General features: G+C 36.8%; 1 protein-coding gene across 1 annotated transcript; it reads right to left on the reverse strand.

The window, feature by feature from the left end:
- Positions 1 to 3,559: 3,559 nt before the first annotated feature.
- Positions 3,560 to 4,498, reverse strand: LOC105466420 (olfactory receptor 5AS1). The gene has a single exon (XM_011715399.1). It carries the CDS (start codon positions 4,496 to 4,498, stop codon positions 3,560 to 3,562), a length of 939 nt encoding a protein of 312 aa, XP_011713701.1.
- Positions 4,499 to 10,887: the final 6,389 nt, after the last annotated feature.

A 10,887-nucleotide genomic window follows, 5' to 3' on the forward strand; every position in this document is an offset into this window, starting at 1 on the left:
CCCTTTGTGGGTAATGCAATCTTTCTCTCTGGCTGTCCTTAACACCTTAACATTTTTTCCTTCATTTCTACCTTGGTGAATCTGACGACTATGTGTCTTGGGGTTGCTCTTCTTGAGGTGTATCTTTGTGGTGTTACCTGTATTTCCTGAATTTGAATGTTGGCCTGTCTTGCTAGGTTGGGGACTTTCTCCTGGATAATATCCTGAAGAGTGTTTTCCAACTTGGTTCCATTCTGCCCCTCACTTTCAGGTACACCAACTAAACGTAGGTTTTGGTCTTTTCACATAGCTCCATATTTCTTGGAGGCTTTGTTCATTTATTTGCATTCTTTTTTCTCTAATCTTGTCTTCAAGCTTTATTTCATTAAGTTGATCTTCAATCTCTGATATCCTTCCGTTTAATCGATTTGGCTATTGATGCTTGTGTATGCTTCATGAAGTTCTCATGCTGTGTTTTTCAGCTTCATCAGGTTACTTATGTTCTTCTCTAAACTCGTTATTCTAACTAGCAATTCCTCTAACCATTTTTCAAGGTTCTTAGCTTCCTTGCATTGGGTTAGAACATGCTCCTTTAGCTCAGAGGAGTTTGTTATTACCTACTTCTTCTGTTTGCTATTACCCAATTACTTCCATCAGTTCCTCAAACTCATTCTCTGTCCAGTTTTGTTTCCTTGCTGGTGTGGAGTTGTGATCCTTTGGGGTGAGAAGAGGTGTCTGGTTTTAGAAATTTTCAGCCTTTTGGCACTGGTTTTTCCTCCTCATCATGGATTTATCTACCTTTGGTCTTTGATGTTGGTGATGGCGTTTCTGAGTGGACGTCCTTTGTGTTGATGTTGATGCTATTCCTTAGTTTTCCTTTTAATGGTCAGGCCCCTCTGCTGCAGGTCTGCTGGAGTTTGCTGGGTATCCACCCCAGACCCTGTTATCCCGTGAAGCCAGTAACGATTGCTGCCTGTTCCTTCCTCTGGAAGCTTCATCCCACAGGCACACCTGCCAGATGCCAGCTGGAGCTCTCCTCTATAAGGTGTCTATCAATCCCTACTGGGAGGTGTCTCCTAGTCAAGAGTTGCCAGGGTCAGGGACTCACTTGAGGCGGCAGTCTGTCTCTTAGCAGAGCTTGAACGCTGTGCTGGGAGGTCTGCTGCTCTCTTCACAGCCAACAGGTAGGGACGTTTAAATCTGCTGAAGCTGCACCCACAGCCTCCCCTTCCTTCAGGTTCTCTGTCTCAGGGGGATGGGGGTTTCATCTATAGGCCCACAACTGGGGCTGCTGCCTTTTTTTCAGAGATCCCCTGCCCAGAGAGGAGGAATCTAGAGAGGCAGTCTGGCTACAGAGGCTTTGCAGTGCTGCAGTGGGCTCCATCCAGTTCAAACTTCCTGGCAGCTTTGTTTACACTGTGAGGGGAAAACTGCCTACTCAACCTTCAGCAATGGCGGACACCCCTCCCCCCACCAAGCTCGAGCATCCCAGGTGGACTTCAGATTGCTATGCTTGCAGTGATAATTTCAAGCAAGTGAATCTTAGCTTGCTGGAATCCATGGGGGTGGGATCTGCTGAGCTAGACCACTTGACTCCCTGGCTTCAGCCCCCTTTCCAGGGAAGTGGATAGTTCTGTCTCGCTGGCATTCCAGGTATCACTGTGGTATGAAAAAACTCCTGCAGCTAGCTCGGTGTCTGCCTAAACAGCCACCCAGTTTTGTGCTTGAATCTCAAGGCCCTGGTGGTGTAGGCACCCGAGGGAATCTCCTGGTCTGTGGGTTGTGAAGACCGTGGGAAAAGCGCAGTATCTGGGTGGGAGTACACCCGTTCCTCATGGCACAGTCCTTCATGGCTTCCCTTGACTAGTGGAGGGAGTTTCCCAACCCCTTGTGCTTCCTGGGTGAGGCAATGCCCCACCCTGCTTCTGCTTGCCCTCAATGGGCTGCACCCACCGTCTAACTGTCTAACCAGTCCCAATGAGATGAGCCAGGTCCCTCAGTTGGAAATGCAGAAATCACCCGCCTTCTCCGTTGATCTCGCTGGGAGCGGCAGACTGGAACTTTTCCTATATAGCCCTCTTGCCAGCCACCAAACATAACTATTATATGCACTGAGAAACCTAAAAATTTGTGTGACACTTTACTCTGTCAGTTGCTTTATTGTAGTGGTCTAGAAGAGAACCCACAGTTTCTTCAAGGTATGTCTATAAAAATTAGATTATTTAATTTTCAAATCATATATATACCAATAATTTACATATATAACTTTATTTAATACTCAAAACAATCCATTTCATTAGGTGCTATCTTATTGTCTCCATGTCCAAGGTTAAATTCAATATAACTAATCCAGTCATTTATATTTTCATAATTATTACAAAATGCACACTTTTTTATTTCAAATGTGTATAGTGTATCACTTTAACTTTGTCAAAGTAAGACAAAAAGTAAATAGAGACTTCAGACTGAAAGATCAAAATAAACCACAAAAAATCCGATAATTTAATTATCAAAATTATTACAGAGTAAGAATTGTTTATACTTTAATTGCCTTGCATTGTAAATTTACAGAATAAAAGATCAGTGTAATTTTCACCTCTTCTTGAAGATAGAGCCTCAAAGACTATGTTAGCAACACGAATATGAATAATTAGTAAATTAGACAGTTTATAATCTTGATAGTATTCACAAACTTGTTTTTCACAATTACCCACTATGAATGAAAGAGTAGGAAATTTCTTGCAGTAATCATCTTAGCCCAAAGACAATGTGATATATCTTCATTCTGACTTAATAGTAATGAAACTATTTCTACATGCCTTCTAATTTCTTGAGAGCCAGTGAAACCACCGTTAGTATCCCTAACGCATTATTGTTATTATAAAATATCTCTGTTGATAAATGCTTTGTAAGTACAAATATAGACTCACTGTCCAAATAAAATAAGGCCCCTATTTTCCCAGTCATTCATCTGTCTATCCATCTATCCATCCCTCCATCCATCACTTAAATTTATGTCTGAAGTTGCAATGTTTTGAATTTTTGCAATCAGACCTTGGAGACGACCTTGAGCAGCAGGATGCTTAGTGTTCCAATGATTGAATGCATGCCTAGCATTCCAATAATAGAACCCTAGGCATAAATGGCCTAAACACACAGATAAGGAGGACATGCAGTATACCAGGTACCAAACAGATGTTGGAAAAAACAAGCCAATATACACATGCTCTGCTACCAAGTAGCTTCTAATACTGATTGATTGACTGAAAAGTCAATATTTACCTTCAATACAACATAGTAAAGAACAGAATCAATGTACAAAGTATTTTAGAAACACTAATTGGATAGAAATCATGATTATGCTTATTTAGGTAATGTTTTATAGAGTAGAATTGTGGAGATAATTTTTGGGAGAGAGGATGAAACATTTTAATGCATTGAGTATAACAAGTTATCTTTATTTCTGAAAATGTGATAAATTTAAAATAGTTGCACATAAGATGTTCATGGCATAATTGCTGTTTATGAGATTGGAAGGGTAAGTTAGATATTGACTATTCTTAAGTGATTTGAATACCATTCATTTTAAAATACAATTTCTTTCTGATAGCTTTTTGAGAGCATTTTTCACATGCTTGTTTCTGAAACTATAAATTATTGGATTAAACATGGGAAATACAACAGTATAAAACACTGCCGCCACCTTATCAGTGTCTAGGGAATAGCTGGTGGTGGGCCGTAAGTACATAAACAGGAGCGTTCCATAGAATAAGGTGACTGCTATGAGGTGGGAAGCACAAGTGGAGAATGTTTTGCTTCTGCCACCTGATGACTTGATGCTCAACACAGTGATGAGGATGCAAAAGTAAGAAATAAATATGACCACAAAAGTGCTGGTCTGGATGAAGCCGCACAAAGCAAAGAGCAGAAGCTGGTTGATCTGAGTGTCTGTACATGATAGAGCCAGAAGAGGTGGGATATCACAGAAAAAATGATTGACAATATTGGAGCCACAAAATGGCAGCCTGAATGTGAGGCACACATGGACCAGTGATGTCATACTTCCACTGAAATATGCCAACACAATGAAGCAGACACAGACTCTCCTAGACATCAGCGTAGAATACAGCAGTGGCTTGCAGATGGCTGTATAGCGGTCATAAGCCATTGCTGCCAGGATAAGGCACTCAGCATCCGCAAAAGAAGCAAAGAAAAACATTTGTAGCACACATCCATAAGGAGAGATGCTTTTCCTGGATGCTAAGAAGTTTGCCAGCATTTTAGGAGTGATTGCTGTAGAATAGCTGATATCTAAGAAAGACAAGTTGCTAAGAAAATAATACATGGGGGTTTGAAGGCTTGAATTAATATTAACTAGAATTATTAAGAGCATATTTCCCACCATAGTTAATGTATATACCATAAGAAATACCAAGAACAGTGTGACTCTGAGAGGTAGAGAATCTGTGAATCCAACAAATAGGAACTCAGTTGGCATGGTGTAATTACTCTCCAACATCTTAGTTTTCTTGTTTTTCTCACTGGACCTAGATAGTATCAGAAGACGTAAGTTAACTTGAGTTATGGATGAAACAAAAGTATCTTTATTCTCTTCTTCTAAGGAAGCAAATAGAAGGTCAGTAAAATCACAGAGATGGCATTTTTTTGTAAATTTTGATTTTGTTTTTATACTTTGATTAAAGGAAGTATAATAATTAAAGATCATGGATAGCAGAAAATGTTATTTAGATGGTGGTGTTTTATACTGTAGTACCTCTTTAAATGCACTGCACTTTATGTGATGATACTAGTTTCTTTCTTTTTTTTATTATTATACTTTAAGTTCTAGGGTACATGTGCACAACGTGCAAGTTTGTTACATATGTATACATGTGCCATGTTGGTGTGCTGCACCCATTAACTCATCATTTACATTAGGTATATCTCCTAATGCTATCCCTCTCCCTTCCCCCCACCTCACGACAGGCCGCAGTGTGTTCCTTTTCCTGTGTCTAAGTGTTCTCATTGCTCAATTCCCACCTGTGAGTGAGAACATGTGGTGTTTGTTTTTTTGTCCTTGCGATAGTTTGCTGAGAATGATGGTTTCGAACTTCATCCATGTCCCTCCAAAGGGTTATAAATCATGCTGCTATAAAGACACCTGCATATGTATGTTTATTGTGGCACTATTCACAATAGCACAGACTTGGAACCAACCCAAAGGTCCATCAATGATAGACTGGATTAAGAAAATGTGGCACATGTACACCATGGAATACTATGCAGCCATAAAAAAGGATGATACTGGTTTTTTTTCAAGCTGAAAGGGATAAATGTAGCTCATGTAAAGAAACCTAGTAGAATAATGAGAGTTGGCAAAATCTCTAGAGGCAAAACTCTCTTTTTGCAATCCTAAAATCACATTCTTCTACATAAAGGAGAGTTGAGATAAAATATGAAAAATGTCCATATTTGAACTATGTAATTCCACAGAAGAATATCTGTGATGCTGGGAGGTTACCTAACATAGTAGTTAAGAGCATGATGGTTATGCCAGAGATGGCTGGGTTTACAACTTGGCTTTGCTATTTACTATTTTTGTGACGTTGGTATAGTTATTTGACTTTCTATGATAGTTAAAATGAATAAATAAATATTCCTAGTAAGCAGATATCTGTACATCACTTACATGACTACACATACAAGTCACTGTATGAGTGCTGTTTAAATAAAATTTATTAAAAATAAATAAATTGACTCCATTTTGATTCTTTTGATTTTATTTTATCTGAACACCATGAAATATCCAGATCATTCTCAATATTAATCTTGTCTTTAACATCATAGATATATTATTTGTTTTCTCTTGTAAAAAGTCTGTGTGTGTGTGTTATACACAAATGTATTGTTTGGCAGTACTAAATCTTTACTCATGCCCTATCATTGTTGTTTTCTTTTTCAAGGTTTAGTTTGCTTTATCTCTGAAGTAGGCACTGTTTGGTGTGAAGTTCTAGAAACAGTATGTTTTGAAGGGCTGCATATGTAATTGGACTTCTAAACTAGTTCTGTAAGGACAAACATTGTATGGAAAAATGAAAAAATAATCAAGAACAAAAAAGTTAAGATGATTTTAAATAAAATACAATGCTAATGGAATATTCAGCAGGAAGTTAGATCATTTGGAAGTGAGAAGTGCTTACAGTGAGTAACATAGTGAGTAACTAAGGGAAATTATGGGATCTATTGTCTCTGTCATACCTGATAACCTCAGAACGTCTTCTCTCCGGCCAAATGGCAAGGAATCTTCTCAATGTACTGAAAAGAGAAGCCAGCCTTCTCTGCGAACTCAGATTTTTTAGAAGAGCAAATAACTTGACAGGGTAAGAATGCAATGTGTGTAGCTAAAACTATAGTGAAGAAATCCCAACTCTGAAAAAATACTAGGAAAATGTACAAAAGTCATTTGCAAGCTTTATATAACATTCAAATCTTCACAACTGGATATGTATTTTCTCTCTTATTTCCGACCAACCCTAGCAACTTTCCACTGTTACATTTCTGATGGGATGGCTAAATCAAATTCGCAGGCTCATCCAAACAAGTGACATTTCCATTAATGATTTTAAAGAGTTTATATATTATATCCAAAAACAAGTTGTGAGATCAAAGTCTTATTTTTCTTCCTTGAGTCCCATAACACCTACAAAACAATTTAAAGGGGTTTTGTAGTCAATTGTCCAGTGAGAGACTGAGCATCCCAGGACAACTTTCCTTTTCCTACAGGATTATCTCACACTGCTCTTAGCTGAAATCAGAAAAATCTCCTAAAATGAGTTGAACCCCATTGGATCTTAGGGAAATCTCGTTTGACAAACCTCCTATTCCTAAAAGATTAATAAATTGTATTTGCTATTCTCTTTGAAAGAAATATGCAGATAGCAGAAATATTAGTACTGATTACACTCAATCTATTCTTTCCTTTACAAATGGCATTGTACTGAGCTTAACCACACAGAATTTGAAGTTAGGCAAATGAATATAACCTCAGGTCTAAATATAATTTTCTAGAAGTCATTGAACTTCTCTATGCCTAAATTATTTGTTATATTTAATTAGCATAATAATACATTATAATACTGAAATCAAGATTGGACTAGGTAGCTTTACAGAAGTTGCTATGCTGTAGATGCATCAAAATGTATGTTATTATATATTATAATTATTACTATTAATGCCATTATGATTATTTAACAATTCAATATCTGAGTTTGAAATGACAAATTCTCCTAGTTTTTTTTTATATAAACAAACACAATTAACCACACTGTAAGTGAATATGTGATATGTGCTTGTAAAATCTGAGGTTTAGCATGCTGCTACAGAAAGTTATTACACCACTGATTTTCCAAAAGTTCTTAAATAGGCATAGTCAGCTTCCATCTCATGGCAATAAGGTACACAACGAATTGGGCAGTGATTTTTTTTTTCTAATTGCCATGGATAAGGTAAGCTTAGGTCTATGCTACTACTATTTTCTCCCCACACTCAACCCACATACATACACAAACTGAAACACACCACACACATGCACACACACACACACAGAGAAATAGCAGAGATACATTTTATTTGAGGTAAATTCATGATCTTTGCTACCTTCACAATAAACATTTTGTTGATGCTTTAGAGAAAAAATCACCTACCTCAGCACCATCAAGAACTTTGAATTGTAGAATTTACTTTGCATAATGGGTTATCAACATTTTTCTCTAGATTTTAGAAATAATTCTTATAAGGGATGACTATATATATTATAGTTTGTGACAAGTGAGACAGTATCCCAAGATAATTTCCAATCCCAGTAGGGCATCTGATAGTTAATTACTCTCATCCTAGTGGTATAGGTATATGGTTTAGCTGATCTCTTTTAAATGAAAAAAGGTAAAGAATAATAACACAATTGACTATAATGTAACCAGTAATAACATAACCTGTCTTCATCATTGAGAGAGGTTTGATTAAAATGATCTTTTAATTCTACCAACAATCTTTTAATTCTACCAGCAAAAAAATTATATTTCTTCTGTAAATTCTTATTTCTATCAGTTCTCATTATGAATTCAGTTACTTAATGATACTTTGAAGTATTTAGTGGTACTATGAAATTCTAAAGTACAAGCTCAATATATTGAGAAGAATCCCAGGCACTCTTTTGGTTGTTTTTCCACTGTTGGAGTGACTAGAAAGAAATATGCCTTGAATGTTAAGCTACAGGAGTAAACACTGGTGACTCAGGCAACCTAGATTTGAATGGTAGTCATGCCATTTCACGGCTATGGCACCTTGAACTACTTATTTAATGTTTACTAATTTTTAAATTGTGAATAATAATTGCACACATCAAATTCTTGTCAAGATTGAGATAACTCAATGTCACTTGTTCAGCAGATGGTACTTGTTCCATGACTCTTAATGTTCTCTAATAATTATAGCAGTATTTGCAACAGTATTTCTTAATACTTTATAACACTGCTCTAGATGGTAACATTATTTAAATGATTGACAATGGCATAGTCTATACCTTATGATTCTTAAGATTGACAGACTAGACAGTGGATAAATACAGAATCCCACCTAGCCTCTCTTCTGTACCTGGGAGGAAAATTGAAATCAGTTTTGTGGCTTTCAGAAGGGCTTTTTATTTAATGGGTGGACCTATTTTAGAAATAGGAGGTTTAAACAAAATTGTCAACCTTTAAGTGCATCCAGTAAATGGTTCAAAAACGCACTCATTCATATAGAAGATGAATGTAATCTCTAAAATTGAAAGCAGCTTATTCATATGCTGTGTCCTTTATGTGGTAGGAAATAATAAGGTTTGTAAAAAGATGCTTCCACGTAAGGAATCACAGAAAGCCCCCTGATGCTTGGATATACAGAAACAAGGATTCTAAATTGCTGATATTTCCAGTTTTCCATGTTATGTTTGTCTTCAATATGGTGGATAATTGTGCTCTTTAATGGGATAATGAAAGGCAAATTGACTTTTCTTCAGAGCCTGAAACTTACAAATATAGAGACTAATATTGACATTTTGTGTTTCCCCTGCTAAGAAAAAGTAAAATGACTGAGGAAGTTTGCTTTCCTTTTGTGGGTTAGAGAGGGAGAGAAAATACTATACAGATTAAAAGTTACAAGGAGGGCAGCACGGGCTGTACTGTAAGGAGACCACATCTGGAATGATAGTTTTAGATAGAAATAGTTGATCAAATTAATAAAGAATAATTGACTCATATTTTTGAAGACTCATTTTTCTTCTGTACTGGCAAAATAAAAGAGCCAAATTGTAATTACATTAGAAACTTTGCCATCTATATATTTTGTAATGTTAGTATTGTGCAGGAAAAGATAAACTCAACTATCTGGAGTCTTCAGAACCGGCCCTGACAACGTCTGAAACCTTGGAATATCCTGTCTGATAAGGGCATCTTCATATACTTTGGCTCAGTTTACACTGATGGTATGATTTATTCTGCCCTGTTTTTGCGTACCTGGGGCTTCCAGGTTATACTGTATTAGAATTGGGCATTTGAAGACTACATATCTAAGATCAGGTAAGTGGATTCTCCGTGCCTATGTGACTGACCCTCAGTCAAACCTTGGACACAATTATTTGGTAATCTTCTGTGATTGTCAATATTCCATACTTGTTATCAGATAATACTTCTGGGAGATTAAGTGTTGCCTGTGTGATTCCACTTAAGAGGACAAGTGGAAGCTCATACTTGGTTCTCCCAGAAACTAACCTATACATTCTTTTCCTTCTACAATATAATCTGTATTTTTGTGAAACAAGTTCACTGTGTACTGGTTACCAACTTGCCTGGTTCCAGTGAGACAGAACACACGTACACACAAGTTACATGAAGCAAGCAGCAAAGGACAACAGAAGGCTAGGATTTATTGAAAGCTGGGCTTCCAAAGTTCAGGAAAGATGCTCAGACTGAATGGGATCTCATCGGCATATGCCTCACTTGCACTGCAGCTGAGGGAACCCAGAGAGCAGCCTATCCTGGTTTTGTACACTGGGGTGACAAGAATTGCTGGGCCAAAGTCTTGAAGGACAACCTGTTTCTAAAGTGAAGGAGGCATTGGCCAAAGCAACACAGGCTCTGTTCCAGCTGCCTCCCCTATCTCAGAATGTTGCATTTTCAGTAGATTCTAGAGTTATTTTTGAGCATTACACATGAGGAAGGAGGGACAACTGGATTGCTCGAAGGCTACCTGGAAAACTGTCCTGCAATCTTTAGTTGTAATAAACTATAACCATAAGCATAATAGCTTTTCTGAGTTCTGTGACTTCTAGTGAATCATTGAAACTGATGTGGGACCTCTGATACAAGTACTAAGTTCTAAAAGTGTCCTGAAGTGTTTTTTAAAATAAGATTTCAAACTTCTTTCTTTGTATATTATGTAAAATATCTAAAAATATACCAGACAGTTATATAATATTTTAATATAAAATATTAGGTAAACATTTAGTTTATTCTAAAAATGTCTATATAAACCAGAAAGCAAAAGAAATACTTATAAACTCAGCACTGAAATTGATTGAAAAGCAAAGAATCCTGAATATTGCCAAAACTGGAAATTCTCTCTGATCATCTTCACTATCTTGCTTCCCTGACAGTGGCAGCTACTTTTCTGCATTATTCCCTAGATTTCAATTTTAAAAATAATTTAATCTATATTCCTAAAACTATTTTTTTAATAAATGTACTTTTAAAAATTTTTGAACACTGTAAATATGATACCACAATATTTGTCATCTATAGTGCTTATGTTTTTCTTTAGTACTGTGTTTCTAACGTTCTCTCATGTTCATACATATTTCTTCACTCTGTAATT

The sequence above is a fragment of the Macaca nemestrina genome, chromosome 12, assembly GCF_043159975.1.
Source record: "Macaca nemestrina isolate mMacNem1 chromosome 12, mMacNem.hap1, whole genome shotgun sequence".
In the NCBI taxonomy this organism is placed as follows: Eukaryota; Metazoa; Chordata; class Mammalia; order Primates; family Cercopithecidae; genus Macaca; species Macaca nemestrina.